General features: G+C 38.5%; 1 protein-coding gene across 1 annotated transcript in view; it reads left to right on the plus strand.

The window, feature by feature from the left end:
• The window catches only part of cdh2 (cadherin 2, type 1, N-cadherin (neuronal)), a 48107-nt gene extending 21001 nt beyond the window's left edge, over positions 1 to 27106 (plus strand). Inside the window, exons 3-15 of the mRNA XM_079831110.1 lie at positions 6826 to 7034; positions 9517 to 9657; positions 9805 to 9960; positions 13699 to 13843; positions 13931 to 14103; positions 16340 to 16477; positions 16574 to 16759; positions 17335 to 17588; positions 18289 to 18431; positions 21234 to 21467; positions 21597 to 21830; positions 22981 to 23120; positions 25633 to 27106. Coding sequence (XP_079687236.1) covers positions 6826 to 7034; positions 9517 to 9657; positions 9805 to 9960; positions 13699 to 13843; positions 13931 to 14103; positions 16340 to 16477; positions 16574 to 16759; positions 17335 to 17588; positions 18289 to 18431; positions 21234 to 21467; positions 21597 to 21830; positions 22981 to 23120; positions 25633 to 25869 — 2390 coding nt within the window. The 3' untranslated portion in view covers positions 25870 to 27106. The remainder of the gene's footprint in view (positions 1 to 6825; positions 7035 to 9516; positions 9658 to 9804; positions 9961 to 13698; positions 13844 to 13930; positions 14104 to 16339; positions 16478 to 16573; positions 16760 to 17334; positions 17589 to 18288; positions 18432 to 21233; positions 21468 to 21596; positions 21831 to 22980; positions 23121 to 25632) is intronic.
• Positions 27107 to 27512: the final 406 nt, after the last annotated feature.

Genomic DNA, 27512 nt, shown 5'->3' on the forward strand with positions numbered 1-27512 from the left:
ACATATTCCTCACATATTCTTAAATGCGAGTACTTTATGTGTAGTATGTGTAGGAGACATGATAACGTAAACGAGGCAGGGGAAGAAGGTTGCTACTGTAATGCCTGTCCATTGACGCGGCAAATTTTGTGACCCAGTCAGCGTCCCCACAGGCAACGTTGTCACAAAAGCAATTTTCTGGCTTTTCAAACCCAAATAGTAGTAATTGTCATGGACGTTCGGTCACACATTATAATGGGCTCCATGTTATAGTGTAATTATTTGAGTAAATACAAAAAGAAAGTCATGGACAACATGTAATATGGAATTATGTAGTTTGTAATGAATGCTAGTGCAATTAATTTGTTTAAATGTTTTCATATGAAAGATGGGAGACATTTGCTGTGGCATAGTCTGCTGTGTTTGAAACAGTTTCTGGTTAATGGTATGAGATGAAGGTATTGAAATCGGTCTAATGGTCTAGCAGGAATATTAAGTTTAACTGCTGGACTGCATTTATGAAGCATCAAGTTGTGCTTGACAATTTAAAATCAGTTTATGTTTTGTAAAACAGCAGTTAGAAGTGTTTTTTTGTGTGCGAGGAGGACAGACAGTAGTGGAATGCGCTGCCCGCTTTAGGTGCTCAGGATCGAGTTGGCGTGGAGCCCCTGCCATATGCTGTATCTGTGTGTGCTTTAGTGTGTGTTTATGTGTGTGTGGCTCTGTGCACGGTCATAAATCCTAAGTCCTCGCAGACACCACCAATCTAGCGAGGTCAGGGGTTAAAATGACATCGTACGCATGCGTACATACACAAACACACATGCAAAACTGGAGTGTCGCTCTAAAAAAATTTATGATTGAAAAAATAACCTAAAGGCCCTTAGTGCTATTATGATGCAGAATGAATAATTGAGTTTGTCTGTGGCAGAGATTATCCAGTGTATGCCAGAAAAAAAGACTTTTTTCCACCCTGCATTCAGTATCGCATATTTTATTTGTGTCTGTTTTGGAGGTGTCTTCTGTATTGGCATTAGAAGCTGACAAATGCTCTGCATGTGAAATGTGGTGGTGTATAGTTATGTTCTGCATTGTGGTATATTATTCGCATGTTTAGCATCCAGATTATGACAGAACATTTCTACACACCTTCTTCTAGAGCAAAGCATTTGTGCTCAAAATTTGCATGCAAATCCAAAATATTCAAATGACGATGTCCGACTTGTTAGCAGGGAGTAACCAAATGAACCATACAAAAATATACTGTGGTGCTTCAAAATACCATATATAATATATAATACATGTCCAGGGCACATCAATAAAGATGCAATCTTTTGCTTTTTGAATATTTAAATGTTTTTTCCATAAAAAAAATAATTATGCTCTATTTAATTCAATCACCCCATGTGTGGTATGGCAGGACTGGACGATTTGTGTGTGTGTGTGTGTGTGTGTGTGTGTGTGTGTGTGTGTGGGTGGGGCACAATCCAAAAAAATATAAACAGAAGTTTTACAGAAATGTATCCACTAATAAAAATATACATTTTATGTTTAACAACATAGTATAATGTTGTCATTATAATAAAATATTTTTAAGATAAAAACAATAGCAGCTATATTGTATATTATACAAGTTTTATGTAATATAATAAATAATTATAATTATTTATATATAAATAAATAGCAAAATAGTTATATTGTATTTTATACAAATCTAATGTAACTACATTAAATGTTAGATTTTCTTACAATAAAATAAAATTATGAAACTCATTACTAGATTTATAAACACTTGCTGGACATTGATTTAGATTTTTCAACACATTTTTACAAAAGACGATCACAACTCATTCTCATTGTCAAAATAATGCTGGGTTGTTTCAACCCAAATTTAGGTCAAATATAGACAAACCCAACTGTTGGGTTGAACATTATATTTAACAATGTAACCCAGCAGTTGGGTTTGATTATATATTTGACCCAAATTTGGGTTGAAACATCCCAGCATTATTTAGAGCGCACAGTCTACGTCAGCCAGCTAGATAACTGTACTTTGATGACATATTTACATCTACAAAATCTGCAAAAGCATTCTGTAACACCGACATCATTAGTGTGAGAAAAAGGTATGAGGCACAAAATGACAGTTCTCTCTACATGTACTTATCCGAGCGTGCATGCATTTGCATGTGATCAAGTCATTTAACAGGTTGAGATTGAGCTTAATCAGCCGTGAGATTCACCATGTTCTTTTGATCTAAAGTATAAATCTCAACAAATGAGGGAAGAGACGAGAGGATATTTTAAGTGGGAATGTCATATTCTCTTTCTGTGTTTTACTCGCTTTGTTTGAGGGAAAACAGCACAAGGCAAGTAGATACGTATGTCGTACTTTTGGATCAAAGACTTAGATGATTCACATTAACAGAGGAACACATAAAAGCAGCTGTTACTCACCATTATAACATTTTGGCAACTAATCAATAGCCATTGGCTCATTATAGGAGCTACATATTGTGCTGGTTTCCAAAAGAGATAATGAATCCCTTTATGAGTTGAAAAGCTCTAACAGTTTAATGTGCACTTTGGTTTTCAAATTGATTTAGTTCCCATTGGTGCGTTTTCTCATTCTGTGTCTAGGTCTATATGTGAATGTGTCTGTCTTTTTGTGTATTTTTGGCCGTGGAAGTGTGTATGAGTTAAACCTAAGTTGCCATGCCCACCGAGGGATGTGGCTGAGCGATGTGGCCATTAGAGGAAGCTCACCCTTAGAAAAGTCATGGAAAAAGGGCAATTATAGGCAGGCGGTACAAAAGACAGCTCAGCTCGGTGCGGAGTGGGGTCCTAAGTGCCACATCCATCTGAATTCTTTCACAGGAAGGCTCAGTATGTCTCGGAGACCATGAAACCCCAAACGACGACATTAAGACAGCTATTTTACGCTCTCTCATGGGGGTGGTGGGCTAAACAAAACTATTTTTCCATTACTTTCCTCATTTATGTCTTGCTGCTACTAAAAGCTCACACCAGTTGTAGCCGGCTTGTATTAAAATGAGCTAAGAGTCCCGTTGGGAGGGAATAGCGGGGACATTTTGAGCGGTTAAGATGTGAAGTTGGTGTTGAATGCTAAATGCTAATGGATGAAAGAGATTGCTTACAGAGCACATCACACCTCTGCTGGCTCACCAGCTCAGCTTGAATGTGCGTATGTGGCCGGGCCCTCGTTTGCAAAAAAAGTATACATGATAGTTCACCTTAAAATGATGCCTTTAATTTACTCGCCCTTATGTCATTTCAAAACTGTATAGGTGAAGCGCAAAATGGACACTTGTTATGCGACACAAACTCAATAGAAAGGACAAAAAGTAGTCCAAGTGACAATGTTCCAATCTTTCTGAAGCTAAATTATAGTTGTTATTCACTGAAAGTTGTGTTTTGGCCATGTCGGGAAATGGTTGAATAATGACTTCAATAGAGCACAAGTCATATTGCAGATTTTTAGGATTTGTTTTACATTGTGTTGTGAGCTTGACAGCCTCTGTTTACAATTCACTGTGTTGTAAGACAAGAATTGCGTAACAATTCTTTTAGTGCCTCAGAAGAAATAACAGCATACAGGTTTGAAACTACATGATGGGTTAATAATGAGTAAATAATGGCAGAATTGCTTCTGCCTCTTAAAATCATTCTGGTGATTTTGAAGAGACATAGTGAAGGGCAACTGACTCTCGTCTTGCTTCTTAAACACGTCTGTGGTGTCTGATGATCACCTTCTCACACACGTAGATGCAAATTCATAGACACGCATGCATGCGCATATCAAGCCTCCTAAATCTCCAGCTTGCATTTAGCACTTTGACAAATTATTTTCCATCTCATTGGTCAAGGTGACAGAAAATGGATTGTTTTTTTTTTGTTTTCTTTTAATTGCCTCTTATTTAGATTGTATCAGTTCATTACAGATAAATCAAGAACTTGTTTGTCTCCTGATTTTGTAGCTAAAGGATTGAATATCGTGTCATCCATCATCAATACTTAACAAATAACACCAGGCATAAATGTCAGACCCTTCGGTATGGACAAGGGTGATGAATATAATTGGGTCGAGAATATAATGAAACCAAATGTACCTAGAGAAACCTGTAGAATAAAATCTTAGCCGTTCTATTTATCCTAATCATATTGCATACATGCACTCATTTGTTGAGGGCTTTGAGAAAACACTCGCAAGCAACCTCAGAGTTTGCTTAAAATAATTCAGTCATTTACCTCTGTCTTGCATTAAATCACCCTAATAATTAAATCAATTTCCACTGTTTTGCCGTAACCGTGTTTACTCAAGAGACGTGATGAGTAATGCGGCTTTTACTCGCTGCATTAAGCCAAGTTTGCAGGGACGCGTAAAGAGACTGCAGACGAGAAGAAAGACTCAAAGACACTGTTTTCTCTGTTTCATCCGTTAGAAGAGCAGCATTCGGTAATGGAAGGAGACAGCGCGGTAGACATATAGCGCTCGACAACACCCTCCCCCCGTCCTCATGAAAACTGCACAAGAAAATGCAGCTGCAGGCGAAACTGGTGCAGCCATCTAATAAAACGTACTCGGTGCACTTCGTCAAGCTAGACTGACACACACACACCACAAGCACCTACCTCGCACCTGCCGAGCGGCAGATCTTGTGCCACCAGGGCAATCGCGTTACATTAAACGCATTACTCCGTGATGGGTACCGGTGTGCCAGGGGCCAGGAAGAGGAGTCTTTTAATTTTGAAAAACGAAAATTAAACAACATAGGACATAGGCCCTTTACGCAAGGACGTCGGGACTACCAATATGAACAATCTGATAAACGTAATAATTGCTCGCCCCCTTCAGCAGGTCTTTATCTAATAATCAGCAATAAGGTCTCATTGGTTGCCATGTCTAATAATAGTGAGCGATTATTTGAGCCTACTATAATACCCTGAGAGGTCCTCGCATAATAAATGGTGATTAACAAGAGTGAAAGGTGTAATTTACCTACGGACCAGCCTAATTGCTATACGGCGAATCAGCGTTTTACCTCGCACATATGCACCAGAGCAAAGAATCGCAAAAACAAGGCAACACACACACACACACAAACTAAAAGCAGATTGGTAGAAAGACCCTGTGTGAGAGAAATTCATCTGTGAGGAGGAAAAGTGCTCGATGGTGTGTGTTTCTCTGTGAGAGAAAGAATGGAAATTTCCATGGAGATGGAAAATTGGCTTTTGCACCATTTTTATTGACAGAGAAAGGACAGGAAATGTTCGGGATATGACATGAGCTGAACTTTTCCTGCATGAGAATCATGGTTCAGTGTGTTACTGCTAAGTTAAGGCACAATCATGATATCCATTTAGCTGACATACGAAAAGAAATACTCTCTGCTACTATAAATGCTATAATTTGATATATTTCAGACTGATTCAATCTGTAATTTGTCATGTTGAAAAAGATCCGGTTCATAAGAGTCATTCAATTCGAGGAATCAGGCTACAGTTGTCATACTTTATGTTTTTGATCCGCTAAAAAGAGTTGGTTCATAAGAGTTATTTGTTTATAGTATTTCTAGTGCTTGAAGTTTTTCAGGTAGGTCTATTTCATTTGTGCCTTTGTACTACTGTACTTTTTTTTCTTTGCTCTTTCTTTATCACAGCTTACTTGTCTTCAGTAAGCTTGAGAGTTTTGTTAGGCTAGTATTAGTTTTTTTAAATGATATTGAATATGGTGATACGAATTATGAAATTTAAAGCAAAAATAACTGTATCGTGATATATATCGTTATCATGAAATAATATTACTCATATCTGGTTTATATAAGATTTTGGTAATATCGCCCACCCCTACGAAATATTTGGAGAATTTAAATGGAAACTGTAAATTTAGATTTTAATTGGGGAAAAAATTGCTGTGATATAATGATATGCAAATTGACCATGCATTTTCAACTATCTGCGCATGTTTGCATCGAGGTGGCCAAAATGTTATTGCGGTTACACGTGTTTCTATGATTTGCTCATGTCCTGACAGAACTGATGAACGGTAAAATGAATCCCTGTTAGTAATCGTGCGTCCACTGCAGCTATATACCGTGTCACGTTAACGCTCTGAGAAATCACGTGCGCCGTCCACCTGGGCTGGATAATGAGATCTGCCGTTCTGCTTGAAAGATGTAAAATGTCAGACAAATGAGCCCAGTCAATACGAGGCTTCTTGCAAACAAATGCGTCCTGATAGGAGAGCGTCCCGGCGTCTCTCTCAGTTCTGGGCGTGTAATTGTCTGTCTGTGTTCTCTAATTGCGGCATAATAAATAAAGCACATTCATTTGTTTATGTCTGTACTTCTAATGCGATTCCCTCCAGTGCTGTGCCGCAGATACCTCTCAACTCGGCTTTTTCTCAGTTTTCTCTCTTTTTCCCTCCCCTCATCCCTCTCTCTCTTTGTCTCCTCGTCCTCCTGTTCCTCCGTTCCTCAGCACACCTGGGGGCCTGCAGGGGATGTCTCAGCATGAATAATGCAGAAGAGCTTCAGAAGTTGTACCTGCTCTCCTTTCCTACCATCTCTCTCTCTCTCTCTCTCTCTCTCTCTTTCTCCATCTCTCTCTCTATCTCTATCTCTCTCTTTCTCTGTGCGCACTTTCCATCTCTCGCTCTCCTTGTCCTTACTTTTAAAACCAAGTAAAACCATTATTCCCTTGTGTGGAGGAACGGGGATGTGATTTCCTGTGTGCTTGTTTTTTGCTCACACACAAAAAAAAGATGTTTGCAGTTTAAAAACAAAAGAAGGGCCGCACTCAGTCCACTCTCTCTCTCTTTTGCAGTGGATTTCGTGGACTGTGGCAGAGGTTCCGGCTTGCGCTTCGAGAGCGGAGACCCCGCGGATTTCCGGATAGAGGCCGACGGGACGGTTTCCGCAGCGCGGACCCTGCAGCTCTCCGACAGGAAGGGGCAGAGCTTGGAGATTAAGGCCAAGGACGTGAAGTCTCAAGAGCAGTGGCTGGTACACGTCAACTTCACCCAGCCCAAGCAGGTAGGAAGCAAGGCGCGCTCGCACGTTAACAGTGAACGGCGGATGCGTGACTGCGAAAATCACACTAATTATAACTGTGTCAGATCGCTAACAGCGCATGGCGTTTCTAAACTAGCCTCACGCTGCAATTACACCATCAAACAGCCATTGTGCGAATGTGAGCTCACAAAAATGTCTCTCTTCATCCGGGGGCCTCTGTGACATAGCCAAAGCACTAATAAAACTATATTAGAAAATTAGCAGAGCACTAACACGTTGATAGTAGGGCTGTAATTAATGTTTAACGATGCTAAAGGGACATTAAGGCAGGAGGATACATTAGACAGTGGAGATCTGGACCCTCAGCTTGGGAACACTAACCATATGTCTCATAGCCCTGCCTTCTGCTCAGAGACAGGGAGAATTTACTCTTTATTACTGACTCGCACATGCCCACACACTGCCGCCAAGGGGAAGGAGGACGAGAGGAGCCGGCGGGGGACGAGGGCGGATAAGGGCGAGATAAAGGCAGAGATGGTCGAAGAGGCAAAGGAGGAGAGGGTGAAAGGGGGGCAGTCACAATATATTACCCATGAGTTTGCTGGTGATGAAGCAACACTGGAAATATCATGTCGATTTTAATGAGCTTTTAATTTGGCCATTAAGTTTTCTAAAGAACGTGTCATTAGACTAGTTTTGCAACTAGTCCCCCTCCTTATCTTGTGAGATGTTTTAATTACATCTCAGATTTAAAGTAAGTAGCGAAAATGAATGGGTATTCATTGATTCATTTTTGTTTTAATGAATCGATTCAAAACTCGATGATTCGTCATTTCTCAGAATGTGGCAAAAGTCTCAAAAGGCTTTTTTCATGTATTAAACTGACATTTTGGGGTTAGTATAATTTTAGTTTGTTTCTTATGCTCTCCAAGGCTGCATTTATTTGATTAGAAGTATAAGCAGTAATATTGTGAAATAACTATTTTGATGTTTTTAAAATTTTATCTATTCCTGTGATGGCAAAGCTGAATTGACTCATCACATGATCCTTCAGAAATAATTGTAATATGCTGTTTTGCTGCTCAAGAAACAGTTCTTATTATTATCAATGTTGAAAGCAGTTGTGCTTTAATGCATCCTTGTTGAATAAAAGTATTCATTTTCTTTAAAAACAAAATCTTACTGGCCCCAAAACTTTTAAACAGGTAGTGTAGATAAATATAGCTGTTTATTACTATGTATTGATTTATAGGATGAAAATGATTTTTTTCAGGGTTCCCATGAACCTGAAAAACATGGAAATATCAGGTAATTAAATATTCCCAAAAATCTAAAGTGTGCTTTCCAGGGCATGACAATAAATGGGCATTAATAATATCTTAAAAGGCCATGACAATATAATTGTTTCTAGTTATGGTCAAGTATTTCTGCTACAGATGGCTCGATAAAGTGCAAACTCGATAAAAATCTTATCAAGTATTCACGAATGGCTAATTCATGGATACATCATAGAAATTAACTGGCCGGAAAGAATGGGAACCCTGTATCCATCATTCTTGAGTTAATTTAGTGAAAAAATGTGGGAAAACATGCCTTGCATATTTTAAAGTTAGATTTGTATTGTTTTTACTTCTTTCGTAAAACATTTTGAATTTCATTAAGTATCAAATGCCCAGCCCTTGTTTATACAGATGGAGATAACAGATAGTGATAGAAAGGGGATGAATGTGGAATGAGAGAGAAAATGGGAGATATGATAAGTAAACGAGAACAAACTGTGGCGAAAGATGTTTTTCCATCAGTTCATTCGATGTTTATGTTGTTGGTTTGGTGAGACTGTGAGGAGGTACAAGGGTAATGAGTTAGCTCATCACCTGAGTCATAGCAGCAAGAGAGAGAAACGAGAGAATCTATCTCCCTCCGTCAACATCCAACTGCCGCCCGCCCCCATGTCGCTGTCATTACCAGCAATATTTCACCTCCGGAGAGGAAGAGAGAGAAGATAGGTCAAGAGAAAGGGAAGCTCAGTTGATATCAACTGAGAGGAAATATTGAATCGCTTTATAAGGAAACACACTTTGTTGTACTTGCATGCAGAAATCTTAAAGAAGTCTTGTGTTAGTAGTTGGTAATGAACACTTAGAGGGGTTTTTGTTCTGTATAACACTAAGAGCAGGGCCAATGTCTGGTCAAGCACATCTCTGGCTGCCTTCGGCTCATAGAAAAGGAAAATGGAACAATACTGCAAACTCGACACACACTTTCACATTCACTATGTGGGTGTTACTGCTCTGGGATTTAACGATGGAGCAGCAGTGATATTTATGACCCCATTACAGAGGGTAAAATTAATTCTGTAATTATTTGGGGCCGGGGCAGATGTATTGCAAGTGCTGCACTATGTGTGCGTGTGGGTGTGTGCGCATCACCTAATGTACAATGAGCGTGTGGGTGTTTGTGAATCTAACTGTTGTTCTTTTCTCTGTTGTTTTTTCTTCGCCAGGTGCCAGTGATACTGTTTCCGCGGCACAGTGTGGTTGTCAAGGGCGACGGCAGTGTGAATCGTGTGAAAAGAGACTGGGTCATTCCTCCTGTCAACGTGCTTGAGAACTCCAGAAAACAATTCCCTGAAGAGCTTGTGAAAGTGAGTGTGTACACAAAGAAAAACAACATTGTGAAGTGTATTCGAAAACGTACAATAAAAATAAACGCTAATTCATTCATTGAGTTGTCATTCACATGCATAGAATTCAGTTTTATGTTTATCCTGCAAAATGTGTGTGTGTTTCAGATCCAGTCAGATAAGGACAAGAGTAACACACTGCGCTATAGCGTGACCGGACCAGGAGCCGACCAAAATCCCAACGGCCTGTTTATCATCGACCCCATTTCAGGAATCCTGTCCGTCACCAAACCATTGGACAGAGAACACATCCCCAACTTCCATGTAAGTGTGTGTGTGTGTGTGTGTGTGTGTGTGTGTGTGTGTGTGTGTGTGTGTGTGTGTGTGTGTGTGTGTGTGTGTGTGTGTGTGTGTGTGTGTGTGTGTGTGTGTGTGTGTGTGTGTGTGTGTGTGTGTGTGTGTGTGTGTGTGTGTGTGTGTGTGTGTGTGTGTGTTTATAACTCAATGTCCTGAGATGTCATGTAAAAGTTTTGTGCAAAATTCTTCACATTTATGAAACCTTATGAATTATTGCACAAGATTTCGACTATGTAGGGTTCAACTAAAGATTTTTACAATCGACTAGTAGTCACTCATTTAAGCCTTTAGTCGACTAGTCGAACGTTTATGATATTAATTTAATTATTTAAATATATACTTGGGGTTGGGGAGTGGCATCGGAAAATAGTTTCAGATTCAGGGTTGAGAATGAATATTTTAACAGTGTTCTACATTACAGAGAAATACTAATGAGCATTTAAAATATGAATACAGCGCTCAAGCTCACAGATAAAGCTTGCCGCAGCGCACCGGCAAAAGTAATTATGAATGTGTCGGGAAAAACAGCAAGCAGACTGTCTGAACATTTTAACAATTTATAAATAAACTTCCACACTCTGCACAAACACTTGGATATGTGCCTAATAATAGCGCACATTTATCTAGGTTAGCGTTAGAGCGAGCGACATGTAAAGTGACTGACGTTAGGCTACTACTTACATGTCGCGTGACTTCAGCAATTCCTGTGTTTGTTTTTTCTGTGACTAAACAACAAATTAATATTTTGTTGTCTCTTCGACTAACATTTAGTCGACTATTAGGGGGCAACCCTACAAATAAGTTTTGGTGGAAGATTCCCTACTGAAATAACCACATATTTTGTTATGCATGACATCATCCCAATATAATTTGCAACGCATATTGGCATCCAGATATGTTATGCAATGCATTTAACAGTACTAAAAACTAGGAAAATAGATGATACTAATGGTAAATGTCATCTGTGCCGGTAAGATATAGGTCAGGCATATTTAAATGGTGGACCGCGGTCTGGGTCCAGACCCTGGCTTGGTTCCAACAGACTGGAAGACATAATGGCATATATATAACCATTTTACCATTTCTAGTTCAATTGAGCAACACGTCAAAACAACGGAGCGGTACACACCACAAGCGCTCAGGGTCATTTTTGGTCATGATCTTTCAGTAATAATAAACTTTCGATTATTATGTACATTGTTTGTTTTTACTAGATTTTACAAAAATTTTGAGCAAAATATAAAAAGGGTCCAGGCTTCAAGAGGAAAAACCTGAACCCCCATATAGTATATTTTCTGCCACATGGCCTTCTGCCTTACATATGTATCTAAATGTAAAAATAATAATAGTTTGATAAAACATCTGATCGTACCTTTTAATATTTATATCTAATTGGGCTCAACTGATGAATTTTTATATATATATATATATATATATATATATATATATATATATATATATATATATAGAGAGAGAGAGAGAGAGAGAGAGAGAGAGAGAGAGAGAGAGAGAGAGAGAGAGAGAGAGAGAGAGAGAGAGAGAGAGAGAGAGAGAGAGAGAGAGAGAGAGAGAGAGAGAGAGAGAGAGAGAGAGAGAGAGAGAGAGAGAGAGAGAGAGAGAGAGAGAGAGAGAGAGAGAGAGAGAGAGAATTCTCAGACACCACTACTTTGGCTCTGTGGGTCCAATATCCTGATCTTTGATGATTCCTTTTACAAAGCCCTACTGGTGTCCAGATGGAAATGTATAACCCTTCCAATATATATATACACATGGGCTTAGTCTGGACCTCCACTGGGAAGGAAATATAGAGACTGGACAACTTTAATTGAACACCCCTGAAATATGTATTATCCTTAATATCTTAGTATCTTCTCATATAAATATTTTTAAAGCAACAAGATCTATTACCCAATGTCCCTTTATGGCGTAATGTTCTAATGGGTTTTCAATTAGCTATAAAAAATATATATATTTTATGACTCCTGCATGATGCCAAAAGCATAAGACTAGCGTTATTATTATAAATGTGGTGTTTTGAATGGCTCAGTTCATTATTTGGCCACAGGAGTCGCCAAATTGCCCAGTAAAAGAGTTGATTTATTATTAAAATTTTAATTTAAAGTTTATTTTTTATAAATACAAACGTGTGCGTTGGTTAGCCTGTGCACTTTTCAATCCCCGTTTCATGCATAGGCTACACAATGTTTAAACATCAGGCCTTTGGTCTTTAGATCTGTGAATTCCATCCAGGACACAGAGAAGCCCTCTAAAACTTCCAATAAATTACATGTGTCATAGTTACCATGGCAGCCAGTCTGAGAATGTGACCTTTGACATCCCTCTAATCCACTGTACCGTGAAGAGGAGAGCAGGCAAAATTAAACTCGGATGAGCTTATCCTAACACTAAGTCACACACACACACACACATTCATTCATTGTGCTCGCAGGGGGGCATTCCCTAAATCTGGCTTTTCCTAAGTAAGAACAATCCTCAATCTCCCCTGGAAGTAGTTTCAAACTTTTCCTGCCTGGTTTCAATACCCTTTCACTTTACTACTGGACCCGAGAGGCTGTTAACCTCCCTCAGTGTCTACCTAATCCACATTCAGATTCAAATTATGCAGAGATTACATGAATATGAAATGATTTGCTTCCTAATGGTGCCAAAGGTGGAGCATCAGGCTTCCTTCGGATAGCTCATGCATATATGCAGCAGACCTAAAACTACTCTAGCACGCAAGCTGCAACCAAGTCAACTGCATCAGTTGCTTAACCCGAATAACCGCTGTAAATGAGTGTGGCGGTTAATAGCCTCTTTTGCACTGACAGTGTGTCAGTACTGCCATTGCTGACAGTTTTTCTCATTTGGCTGCAGAAAATGTGTGAATTGATTACTATACATTTTTCTTCTGAATGCTGCATCAGAAAAAGCTCATAATGGCATAAAGACACTGAAGAATACTGTGCATGTTCAGTGTTGTTCTCAACTTTATTCTGACGGCAATTCACTTCATGCATTCCATAGCATAACAAAGTTAGTAAGATTTTTATTTTTGTAAATTAATACTTTTATTCAGCAAGGACGCAGTAAATTGATCAAAATTGACAGTAATGTTACAATGTTACTAATACAAATATTTCAAATAAATGCTGTTCATTTAAACTTTCTATTTATCAGAGGATTCTGGGGGTGGGGGGAAATAGCACATTTCCAGAAAAAAAATATTGTGCAACACAACTGATTTCAACATTGATGATAATAAAATTAAATGGTTTCTTGAGCACAAAATCAGCATATTAGAAGGATTTCTGAAGGATCATGTGACTGAAGACTGGAGTAATGATGAAAATTCAGCTTTGATCACAATAAATGTATAACATAATATAATTAAAAATATATTAAAATAGAAAACAGTTAATATTTTGTAATAATGTTTCACAAAACTACTGTTTTTACTAAATTGTATCAAATAAATGCAGCCTTGGTGAGCACAAGAGACGTCTTTTAAAAGTGTTTTTTTAAATCTTACCATTCCTAAACTTTTGAACTGTAGAGTATTTTCGGATGAAAATAGCAGTGAAAGGGTAGATATTGTTTGCATAGCTGCTCAGATGTAGACTTGTGTGTTTATTGTTCCAGCTTTTGTTTTCATGAAGATTTTACATGTAAACTGTGACTATAAGTGTGTGTTTGCGTTCACAGCTACGTGCTCATGCCGTAGACATCAATGGGAACCAGATGGAGAACCCTATTGACATCATCATCAATGTCATCGATATGAACGACAACCGGCCCGAGTTCACTCACCAGATCTGGAACGGAACCGTGGATGAAGGCGCCAAACCAGGTACAGACACGCTTTTACGCTTTTGACACAGTTTATGGCACATCTTCACCAGTGAAGGGAAAACTGACATTTATTGCTCGGTTCTAGGCACATTTGTAATGACGGTGACATCCCAAGATAAGGATGACCCAAATACAGCCAATGGGATGCTCAGATACAAGATCCTCTCCCAGACCCCAGAGAGCCCCTCTTCCAATATGTTCACTATTAACAACAAGACCGGCAAAATCATCACTGTAGCTGCAGGCCTGGACCGTGAGGTATGAGGAAAAGTGTGCTAGCGGAATGTCAAAAATATACTACAACCAGCTTTATATTATTTATATATTAATATAGTATTTTGAAATATCTTGAATTAGATTCTACTTTTTTATTTTCATTTTAATTTAAGTTTTATTAATTCTGTGCTTTTGTCTTTTTTAACTATTTCTTTTTAGCTGTAATATATTTTTTATTTCAGTTTTAGTTTTCGTAATTCTAGTACTTTTACTTGAACTTATTTTATTTCAGTTAGTTGCCGAAGCAACATTTCTATATATTTTTTATTTTTTTCCATCTAATATAGTTTATATAATTTTATTTCAGCTTCCTTTCAATTATTTGAATTGTTTTAGTTAACAGTAATAATAACACTGTTCTCTATGGAAGCTTGTTTCCGCCACAGAATAAACATTTTAAAAGATAATTGTGACTTTTTATCTCAGAATTGCAAGTTTATATCTCACAGTTCTGACTTTATATCTAGCATTTGCGTGTTAAAAAGTCAGAATTGTGGGATATAAATTCGCAATTGCAACTTTATATCTCACAATTCTGACTTTTTAACACGCAAATGCTAGATATAAAGTCAGAACTGTGAGATAGTAAGAATTGTGAGAAAAAAAAAAGTCAGATTTGTGAGATAATGACTTTACTTGTTGAGGCACATGACTATTAACTAATTCAAAATGTATTCAAAAGCCATAACCACAATGACATATTACTTAACAATTAGTTAATAGTCATGTGCCTCAACAAGTAAAGTCATAGAATAATGATACCTTTGCCAATCGTTTGCTAATGATTAATTAAAGCAGATAACTGGAAGTTGAAATGCAAGGCTTTGACCCATTGTGGTAATTAACATATGAATTTACATTATTAGTTAATATAATATGTTATTAGGGAATGAATACATGATGTCATATTTAATTAATAGAAATTCATATATTACTTAATCTATTAATCATGTAGAATCTTCATTAGTTGCTGATGCAGTAATCATTAATAAATGGTTTAGTTCTTCATGAGTCATACATTAACTCTTGATTATATGTGCATTAGTTAAGCATGAATTAATGCATCCGTATTGTAAAGGGTTCCAAAAGCAATTAGCTTTTTTATTTTTTATTTTGTGGCAGAAACAAGCTTCCATAGTTCTCAACTGGTGGGTCGGAACCAAACAAATGGGCCGCTTATCTGTTCTAATGGGGTTAAGTAATAAGATGCAAACACAGGGCTGCCAACTTTTGCGTTTAGCTTGGTGTGAGGATTATGGAGGGGTAATAAAAAAAACGTTAATTTAGTTGGGGGTTTAGTTGCAACATGGTACAAGGAATGGTAGGCTACTGTTTTTATTAGTGCTTGACAGAAATTTCACAATCAATATAACTCAAATTAATATAATGCTAGAAAAATGTGCTATAGAGTGTTTTGCTACATATATGCCCTATATTACATATGTATTATAATTTTACTCATATCATTGAAAAATATTATAACATTATTATTATTAAAAAATATATATATATTTTTAATGATATGAGTAAAAATATAATACATATGTAATATAGTGCATATATGTAGCAAAATACTCCTCTCTCTAGCAAATTTTTCTAGCCAACTAACATGCTATGGTCATTAAATGGCTTTCCTGAGGTAAATGTAATGTTATGTGAAAAATTGTTCTCCAGCTGTTTTATTGACCCATTTCTGTGGTTGAAACACTGATTGATCGATGACATGAAACATTTGGGTAAGTTGTACTGTATCTTTCAACATACCTTCTAATGTTAATTTGTGTTTATTTACTATTAACTAGTAGTAAAGAGAAAGAGGTGATCAGTTCACATGCCGCTTGAACTGAGGCACTACAGCAGCGATCTGTCACATCACATTTAAGAGCACCAAAATGGTATTTATTGTTCGAAATGCGTAATAAAATTGACAGAATTTGAAAGCTGAGACTCTGTTTTGTATAAAAAATAACCTGCTCTGTCTTGTCTATCGGTGTCCGTGGCCTCTTTGCTTCGCGATTTTTCACTGCGTGAGAAAAAGGATGTGTGTCTTGAGCATGAGAACAGTGTCAACCGTGTGAGTCTCACACTGAATGCGTGAGAGTTGGCAGCCCTGCAAACAGAACGCTTCTCATATTCCTCATCCAGTTGAGAACCACTGCTGTAAACCATTTCCTTCATGTGTTTTCAACCCAACTTGTCTTGTTTTTGTGCCGAGCAGAAGGTGCCTCAATACACCCTGATCATTCAGGCAACCGATATGGAGGGAAACCCCACGTATGGCCTGTCCAACACCGCCACTGCTGTCATACGCCTGCTGGATGTCAATGACAACGCTCCGGAGTTCACCCGAGAGACTGTGAGTGAGAGACACACACACACACAGACACTTGAACACGCGTCTAGCGAAAGCCATCTTTGCTGAAAATCGATCTCTCTCTGTCTGTCTCTGTAGTTCCATGGTGAGGTCCCTGAGAACCGTGTGAATGTGATAGTGGCGAATCTCACCGTGGCTGACAAAGATGAACCGGGGACTCCTGCCTGGAATGCCGTGTACCGGATCATATCAGGGGATCCAACCGGACGCTGTTCCGTTCCGACTGACCCTGTTACCAACGAAGGCCTTGTCACCGTTGTCAAGGTAACACTCACAAACTGCCTGAGAAATAAACACACTGACAGATGGTCTGGAACCGAGTATGTGAACGATTCCGCTTCAGAACCACTTTGGGTTTTACACTTCCTGCCTCACTCGTGACAGAAAATCACACAACGTCCCTCTACTTTTGAGTCTGCACCACTCACATAATTTAGTCTGGAATGCTGCATACACAGACAAGCGGAGTGATACAAACAGTGAAAAGTCTCAGCACTCTGCTCGGCCAATCAGATCCGCGGACCAGAACTAACTGTTGTGTAAACGCTGTAATTGGGTTGTGTTGCTCTTCACTAGAATCTCACTGGAGTCTCATAGGCACAGATTGAAATACAGAGTAAAAGACAGTCTCCATGGAAACAGCTTCTGCCTGCTGTTTAGCTGAGTTAATGGTTTATATGTCTCTTAATTGAGAATGAGTCATTCATTAATTATTATTCAAATATTTCTCCTCTGTGTATTTAATTGCAACACGATCCATTCATTTTATCATTTTGATTCTTTTCCCTAACAGCTCCTTTAACTTGATTGTGTGTGTGTTTGTGTGTCCTTGTGTACAGCCAATTGATTTTGAGATGAATCGATATTTCATGCTGACTGTTGTTGCTGAAAATGAGGTGCCGCTGGCAAGCGGGATCCATCGCGCCCGCCAGTCCACAGCCACCGTGTCCATACGCGTCATCGACGTGAACGAAAGCCCAAACTTTGACCCCAACCCCAAACAGATCAAACTGGAGGAGGGGCTTCCGCAGAAGTCGATACTAACGACTTTTACTGCTCATGATCCAGACAGATATATGCAGCAGACTATTAGGTATTAAAACACACACATGCATCTACACACACGGTTCCAAGTTCGGAAAGGATTTGTTGAAATAGGAGAGTTTAATGCACTATGAAGAACAAAGCAGAGCTTTCTCGCTAGTCCAGCCAGAACATTTATGGAAACTAAGCTGCAAAAGTGAATCACTCAGAGATTGTCGCTCAGTCAATCATGTCATAGGTTATTTGCATACAGAAGTCTTAAAGGTGCAGGAGCAAAAAGAATATGTGGTAACACAGTCATGTAAAATTGATGATCATAAATATGGTCTATATGATTAATTGTTAATGGCTATGTTCAGAAAGAAATACAAGCTTACAACTTGAATATTTGATAGTATAAATTGTTTACTGTCTAGTTTTTTTTTTTTATATTGTGAAAAAGAGTAGGCATTATTTTATTTTAGCTTTATTTTTTATTACCGAAAGCAATTTTTAATAGTTTTAATTAATGATAACAGCACTGGTCACACTGGAAATTGAAGGCATTGTATTGTGGGATACAGTGCCAAGTGCAGTATACTCGGTTATATCCTTCTCATTTTTATAAATTTAGTATACATACTATACACTGCAGAAATAGTAGGCCAGTCTGAAAGTATGCTACTCCACATATAACTATTGTGTTTTGTCTTTTTTTTTTTTTTCTTGTATGAAAATGTAAATGTTAACTGTGTGTTTGTGTTTTAAAGGTACTCTAAATTGTTTGACCCTGCCAGCTGGCTGGAGATCAACCCCAACAGTGGACAAATTACCACAATTGCTGATTTGGACCGAGAGTCTCCCTATGTTAAAAACAATCTCTACAATGCCACATTTATGGCCTCTGACAACGGTAGGGGCAACTGTGTTTGTATGTGTTTATATATGCAGAAGCACTTGAGATCAAGTGATTCCAATGATTTTAGCTCTAGGGAGGAATTACAACCGAACAGATATACACATGCCCACACATCCATGTTAATGATCACACCAACAACATAGGCAAACTCATTCTGAATGTCTATGCACTCACTTTCTCTGGGTTGTTCTTTGAAGCAGCCTCTTTCTAACATGCACATATGCACATACACTACCCGCTGTGTGAAAGAGTCTACAGAAGTCTGCTAGGCCCTATTCTGCCGTGGTGTTTAACATTCTCGCTGCATCAGAGCTCTGAAACAAACCTCCTCTCACACACACGCTGTAAATTTGAAAGCTTGTCTCCTGAAACACTCACTAAACAGTTGTGCCATTTTTGTATGCGGTATTGCAGTGCAAAAACCCACCTATTATCCATATTTAAATGCGCTGAAATAACAATGCACTGTATGTAAATGAAGTCATTGTCATTCTTTTTAGCACAAACACACCTTTCTATGCAAATTAAGCTTTTATAGATCAGCACTATTTGCGCAAAAAAAAATAATACTACTTGCATGGGCAATTATCTTTGCTCTGGAAAACAGGGGGTAATTTTATCAAGCAATTTTATTTATTTACAAAAATAATTAAATAAATTTTAATTTAAAAGGGATGTTTGTGTACATTTTCTTGCAATCACTGAAACTGTAATTGATGAAAATCTAGAGAAGAGTGTTATATCCAGCTGTACGCTACATTAAAATGCACTTTCGGCATTTTTAAGGCAGATCGTATAGTGCAGTGATGCTGTACAGTTACAGAAAAGCATTTCATATTATTGTAGTCTGCTGCACCAATCACAACCGAGCACTCCGAATCAATCTGTGGTGCGTTTCCCAAAAGAATCGTTAGCCAACTACGGTCGCAAGTTCCACTATTACCAACATAATTCAATGATTCTGTGTTTCCTGAAACCATAGTTCCAACAAACATTTGCAAACATCATTGTGTGGTTGGGGTAAATAAAGGTCCCATAGAAGTAATTACTCCACCTCCTGCATGACGTCATTTACGACAGTTATATTTTAGAGCCTTTTGCATCGGGTAGTTATAGAAACTAGCCACCAGCGTGGTTCCCCGAGAACTAAAAGTTCCCCTAGGGCTGGTTCCTGGTTGCATTCGCACCGTCAGTAGGAACTCTGAAGTGACATAAGCCGCGCTTGTTGTTGTGACTTTTATTTTGACGGCGCAGCTGACTTTTATTTTGACAGAGCTGAGAACGCCAGAGTCTTAGCACACAGCGATCACATTCTCCATTAGTTTATGATCTGTTTAACAGTTCTGTCTAGGAACTGTTATACAAATAAAGTAGACAGTATATTAAAAAGTATTTGCTAGCTGAGCAGAAGTACATAATCATGTTTTGCTTGGTCCCCTCAAAGTTGCGTTGGATTTTCTCCTTAGCGTAAAGGTTGAGAGGTCCATCTATCACTGTTTTCCATGTTTGTAGAGTTAGTTTGTGGAGAAAATATATAGTGTGTGTACACGGCTTGGTGCCGGTGTTTTGCGTGCGTTCGGCCAATCAGCGTACACTTACGTCACTGGTAGTTCCCGTTATGCTGGGTTAGACCCTACTCTGCAGTAGGAGCTAAATTAATTCCCCCAAAAGGAGTTTCTAGAACTAAAATCGTTCCTAGTTCTTGCAGTCCGAACACGGCAAATAGCGTGTACTAACGCCAATAGTTCTAGGAACTATGAAAAGGTTCCTCCGGTGCGAAAGCCACATGGTTGTGGAAGCAACATGGTTTATATGTGACTACAAGTTACAAAATTTTTAGGAAACTCTTGTTACTAGCTAGTTAATTTCTCCAACAATGCATCGTACTATGGTAGTGAAGCAGAGAGTTATGTTGTGGAACAAGAATTGCATTGTGCAAACTGTCTTCAGAACAGATCCGCTAAAACAATGCAGAGAGCGGGTGCAAATATACAACGCTAACTTAGCATTCTTAGTGAATTCCTGCCTCAGCTCAGTTAAATCTTTGTTCTGCAAGTAGCAGTATGTTGCTGATCGAAACCCTTTCCCATAAAGAAGCCTTTCCGCATCTAGTTCAATGCTGAATCGCACACCTGATTCGATAAATTAAGGGTACTTAGTCGTACTTGATTTAGTTGTTTTCAGGCTGGAACAGATTAAAAAGAGTGTTGAGAATGCCAGCAGGAGTAGAACGCAAAGCCGCAGCTCCGTCAGCCTGCCCGTCTCTTGTTCTTTGTTTAAAGATCAGTGAAGTCGAAAGGTCTTGTTACTCTTGTTGAAACAGAAACTCAGCTCTTTTCTAAGTAGTGAGGGTCCAGTCTGTGGTGGTTTGCAGATGTTTTATGGACGTGGGCAGGTTGATTGGATCATATAGATTGTGCATTATGGTTTATAAACGAGTTATCATGCCAGCCAACCCAGACGAGAGGAACTTAAAGTCATTAACTGCTGTAGTTCATCTGTATTGTCAGTTTTCAACTATTAGTCTCGGGCTCAGATGTCACGCCCACAAAACGTTCACAGTCACGAAGCATATTGGCTGTATGGAAGCAAAGACTGTATGGAATCAAATTTTAAAGTCAGTTTCAAGGAGTCAAGATGCACACATTTATTGCATCTTTTGTCATGTAGGTTAAGTATTTAGATTGAGTGTTGAAAATAGTCTTTAACATGTGATTAGTTGACTATTCTTAGTCAAAAGTCTGGCTACATGTTTGTATTGACTTTCCCTTCTTTTTCTCTTCTGTCCGTCGTCAGGTGTCCCCCCTGCGAGTGGGACGGGAACTCTGCAAATCTACCTGCTGGACATAAACGATAACGCACCTCAAGTCTTCCCTCAAGAAGCAGAAGTGTGCGAGCGTCCTGAGCCCAACGCGATCAATATCACAGCTGTAGACGGAGACCTCAACCCCAACGCTGGGCCCTATGCTTTCGAACTGCCTAACCGACCCTCTGACATCCGCAGGAACTGGACACTGACTCGAATCAGTGGTACGCCACAACGCTTTATCAAAACACTTTTCTGGGATTAACAAATCCGAATTACTCTATTCTTTTTTATTTTTCTTGCCACACTTTATCTGACGCATGTGTTTTGTCATACTTGTGGTTGGTTTGTAGGCGATCATGCTCAGTTAAGTCTGAAAATTAGTTACCTGGAAAGTGGGATATACGAGCTGCCCATCAGCATCACAGACTCGGGTAACCTACCCAAGTCTAACACCTCCTACCTGCGCATCAAAGTGTGCCAGTGCGATCACCACGGCGACTGCGTGGACATGGAACGCATCATGGCAGCCGGGCTGGGCACCGGAGCCATCATCGCCATTCTTATCTGCATCATCATCCTGCTGGGTAAGACACACACTAGACAGAGATTGTTTCTTCCAGGCATTGGAGTTCTTATCAGCTGGTCACATTTCTGTCAAGCACATGTGATCTGCTTTTGGTCGCAGGGGCGATATAGTCACAAAAGATTTAATAGCGAGACTGTTGTAGAAATGCTAGCACCAGATCTGTTCACATACACCAATGTTATCAGTTGAATCAAAATCAAATGATGCTTTTCTCCTTTCGGTTGACTTTAGCTGGGTTTCTATCCACATATTTTTATTTGATATTTTATTTAATGCTGGATGGAGTGCATTAAGAACTTATAAGCACACTTGCGGTGGATAGATGCTTTATTCAGTAAAAAGACATAAACACAAACTACGATTTATAGAATACATTTCTAGAGGAGCATAAAAAAGTCATTTGCTTCGAGATGTGACTGAATTATTCACTCTGGACCAATCTCATTGCGTAAATATGGCTTTGGTCTTCATGAAACACTGCCAAAGCCAAAGCCTGTCGTCAAAATGATTGGCTACTGTCAACACCAAAACTGTCTGACATGCTGTCGCCCCCAAAAAATAAGATATCTGCCACCATTCACTAGGAATGACATTTTTCTGAATGTCTCTGCCCTCTAAAGTAATTTATTACATTTAATAAAAGAGCCACAGTAGTTTCCCAATGGCCATAACTTCCATTTTTATTTTGCTCAAACTTCCATGGAAGTGACAATTTTGTTCTTGAACACATGGGATGTAGAAACTGATTTCTGTTTAAATTAAATTTGCCATTTGGATGGAAACACAGCTTACGATTAGCTCTTGCACAATTCTGATCCTTCATCCCTACAGTTTTAAAATGTAAACTTTAAAGAAGAACGGCAGATAAAATACTTTGCAGTGTCACAGAATTATGTCAGAATAGCTGAATAACATCAATGCAGTTTTTAATACCTTGTGCGCTTGTTTTACTGAAAAATCACACTGCTCACGGAAATCTCTGAAGCTTGTCTGAGCAAGCAACGTAACTGAGGGGGCGGAGCTTGGAGAATGTCAATTTTGGTTGGTGGTGGAAAAAATTACACACTGCACCTAAAACTGTCTGATCTCAAGACATTTTGCTCGTTTTATATTGATCTTTCTCTCACTTTCTGTCTCTCTCTCTGCAGTGCTGGTGTTGATGTTTGTGATGTGGATGAAGAGACGGGATAAAGAGAGACAGGCCAAGCAGCTGCTGATCGATCCAGAGGACGACGTGCGAGACAACATACTCAAATACGACGAGGAGGGCGGCGGAGAGGAAGACCAGGTACATATTGCTGCTGGGCATACACAATTATTTCAGCTCAGAATAACTCGAGACAATCTAGCTTGTTTAATAAAAACATGTTACATTTTTTTGCTTTTTAGCAGCCGGTAAATGTTCCCGATTTTAATTTGAGCTGTGTGGTGCGGTTAGAAATCCCGACAACTAATTTTCAGCATTAATTTCGCCAAGTAATGATGATTACAAGTCAGAGCATGCTAGAGACTAATTTTAAATTGATGAAACAGTTCCTGCTTTGCCTGGTGGTGTGAGCATGTATGTGTGAGACTCATAGTTTTGCATTTGAGCCAATTTTTGGTTTTTGTAAAGGGTCTCAGTGCTAAGCTCACACACACACAAAACACACATTTTCAGTTTTATCATTTTGGAGACTTTTTTATGGTTTTATGAGTTAATTATATTTTCTATCCCTTAAACTCGCACAGGAACCATTTGGCATTTTTAGATTTTAATTAAAATATTAAATCTAAAAAAAAACATTAGTAATGTACTTAAGCCTGGGGTTCACTGCATTTTTTCCCACCTGCCTCTACATCTTGCGCACAGCCGGGTTTTCTAGCTTTTCCAAGTCCATGGACCAAAAATCTGTTTCAGACATGTCATCTTTCAAATATTCTAACCTCTTGCATATCCATTTTTGTTGTTTCCACCTTCTTCTTTGGTTATTTTTAATGGCATTTTCCATCGTCTTCTTCAAGTAGTTCTTGAAAACAGCAAGCCAACTGTGAGTATTGCCACATAGTGGACCAACTAATTAGTGCAGTCAATTACAGGCATGTGTGTGCGCCATACAAAATGTGGATTACACCGACCCTGCTGATTGCAAAATGTAGCGGCATGGCGAAAATCAATGCATACTTTTTATTCAGCTTATATTTAACGTAACAGCAGGCGTGGCCATTTTAGCAGTACAAAAACAGTCCATTAGCTATGTTGCTTGATATTGCAAACTGTAATTTCTTATCAAATAATTTGAATGCATTATCATAATCATAAACACACTGGCTTGTAGCGCAAATAGTTTAACTCTTTACTGCACTGTTATTCTTCTATTTATTTACCTATAGTGGCTGATGAGAAGTCTCTCACATTCACAGAAAAATCGTTTACGTTGGCGTTGCAAAATAAGGTGGATACAAAGCTATTTATGACTATTCGCTAACCTAAAAGAAATTAAAAATCAGAATGAATAAAAAAACATGTATTTTAATTTTAAGTTTTGGTAACACTTTACAATAAGGTTCATTAGTTAACTACATTAGTTAACATTAACTAATAATAAACTGCACTTATAAAGCATTTATTTATCTTTGTTAATGTTAATTTCAACATTTACTAATGCATCATTAAAATCTTGTTAAAATGTTCTAATGCACTGTAAACTCACATTAACAAACCATGAACAGCTGGATTTTTATTAACTAACGTTAACAAAGATTAACTAATGCTGAACAGAGGTGTTGTGCATGGTTAGTTTATGTTAACTAATGCATTAACTAATGTTAACTAATACAACCTTATTGTAAAATGTTACCAAAGTTTATTCATTTATTTATTTTTTATTTAGATGTACATTAAAGTCCCCCTGTAGTCAATCATTTTATCCCTTAAAACTCATCTTTGATCACCAAAATGACATTCAAATGTTTTTTCCTGTGAACCACACCCTTGCTTCATTTAGTATGCGCAGATCTATGCATATGCAAATGAGCCCCGCCTCCACTCACTCATACAGGCTCGTATACAAGTCGATGTGTCAGAATGGTAATGCGTTGTTTGTACCGCTCTCTACAACTTCGGACGCATAACAGTATTTAATATGATTAGCCTTTTGCTTGACTACATTATCAAACAGCTAATGATGTGTTGCTAATGTTACACAAACTATGTTCCCTTTCAAACATCTGCCTTATGAAAATCAGCATCCTTAGAAACGCTTTGAACAACTCAGAGCGTCAGTGGAGAAAGGCATATATCATCATTTCAGCAGAGAAATATCCCGGGATAACCTGGCTTCTCTTGAGACTGGCCTGCTTCAGAGAATAGTTAATACAATACTAAAGCCCGGCCACACGTTGACGTGATTGGTTGCAAGGTAGTTTGCGATGTAAGTAGTGTTAAGAAGAAAATACTCAGCAATGGTGTTGACTTATTAATATGCATAAGGTTCGTTTTAAAGCATATTAAAAACACCACATCGACATATAAACAACATCAAAAACTAGATTTTCACCACAGGGGGTCTTTACGTATTTTTGTTCTAAATAAGGACTTTCCCAAATTTTTCCGTAGGAAGGTTTTATCATATTTAACTAACTTCTGAAAAGAAAACCCACATGAATGTCCTACATATGGAACGAAGCGAATTGAAATTGCATTTCTAAGGTCAAAACGTTCCTTGTTCTGCATGCAGATGTTTCCAGAAAACAAGGGCTTTGCGCAGACCTCTAACCCTCTTTGTGATTGTCTCTTCTGGCTATCTGTGTTTCTTCAGGACTATGATCTGAGCCAGCTGCAGCAGCCCGATACTCTGGAGCCAGACATGATCAAGCCCGTCGGGATCCGCCGGCTGGACGAGCGACCGATGCACTCCGAGCCCAACTATCCCATCCGCTCGGCCGCACCCCATCCCGGAGACATAGGAGAGTTCATCCACGAGGTACGCTGGGCGTCCGCTCTTCTGAAGTCGCGCCATATAAAATGGCTCGATGGCACCAGTGATAAGACTTAATGGTGATTGATTGGTTAATTGGACCAAGGCCCTTTTAGTTTTGTTGATCATTAGCCAGGCTCAAGGATTCAATATCTCATGCTAGAGTCTGTGGATGCGTGCCCTCCCACGCTACACATGCAGACCTCACACGCTCTAAGCAGTGTGACTGCACTCAAAGCAGGGTGAGATTAGCAAGAAACTGCTTAAATCGGGTAATGAATTAAACATTACTGCTAAATGTAAGCACCCTCACTTAAAAGACAGACAGGCTTTACATATGGCAGCATTTGCCAATCGTTTCGACCAAACTGTATTTAAAAGAAAAAGGATATTTTAGCGTTTTTTTTTTTTTTTTTTGAAAAAAAAAGCTTTTGAACGTGAACAGAAATTGTCACTTCTGAGTTTTGTTTATTGTCGTTTTATGCCTGTAGAAAGATTTGTTTGGACAAGCGACTTCAGCATTCAGAATGATGTCACCTGAATGTCTATACAGTGTTTAGTCTATGTTATCACTCTGTCTGGAGAGTGTTATGCTAAGAATAGAACTTTATTTGGACAATATGGCAGTGTTTCAAAGCCAAGTGAGCTGCCTACCTAGACAGCATTTTTGGGCACCAGAGGCATTTTAAACATTCAAATTGAATGTGCATTCGGATGTTTGATCCACTACCAAAATTGGTTGGGCAAATGTAAATCAAGTATTTGAATCTGCCCCAAAATGTTGTCTAGGTAGACATGTAATCTTGTCTATAGAACGTTTGTGGCTCTGTTGCATTTTCTATCCAAAATGCTGTGAGCTTTCTAACAGCAAGGAGCTAAACGTGCGTTTAGCTCCTTTCTTTATGCTACATTGGGAAAGCGACTGTTGTGACCATCCAACGTCAGATTTTTTTGGCTATTATTTTAATATTTTGTATAGGCCTAGTTTTTGTTATTATTACAGACAAAACATGCAGGCATAGGCGCTGATTTTTGTTTGCCCACACTCCATAATCCATCCACCATCATTGGATTTAATTACTTAAAAATGTAATTTATCATTGTGCAAAAAAAAAGCACAAGCTTTTGTGTCAGGTTGTTATGGCGTAATGCTAAATATAACGGTAGAATTGTGTGCATTACGACTTATCGGGATCTAATGTGAGGTCCACCAATCAGAGAGGTTCTCGAATCTCAATCGATTTTTTGATTAGTTAAAATTAATGGAGGATATCTTGTTTTTCTGGCACCTATGCATGCAATTAAGTGCCTCACCAATAGAAGAAATCAAATAAAATGAAGTAAAAAAGGTTAATATATTATTATTTATAATGTTTAGAGATTACCATATGAGAACGTTCATAGGTTAAACTTCTCAAGAGCTTAAAAAAAACGTATATATAATATTTTTTGTGGAGCAGCATTTTAATTGTCGGAAAGGCTGCAGATTTCCAGAGAGGCAAAATGCATTGTTTCATAACAGGAAATAATAGTCAGTGCATAGTGGTCTTTGTGTCCATTCAAATTTTGGATTCACCTGCACACATTTATTACGAAACAGTAGAGAATAGCGCCGAAGCATGTGAAATGGGACGTACACGCTTTTTTGACTTAATGGGTTTCAGTTCTATTGTCACTCCTTCCTCCTTCCTTCCTTCCTCTTCTCACTTTAGTTGTTTCTC

The sequence above is a fragment of the Gobio gobio genome (assembly GCF_949357685.1).
Source record: "Gobio gobio genome assembly, chromosome: 12".
Classification (NCBI taxonomy): Eukaryota; Metazoa; Chordata; class Actinopteri; order Cypriniformes; family Gobionidae; genus Gobio; species Gobio gobio.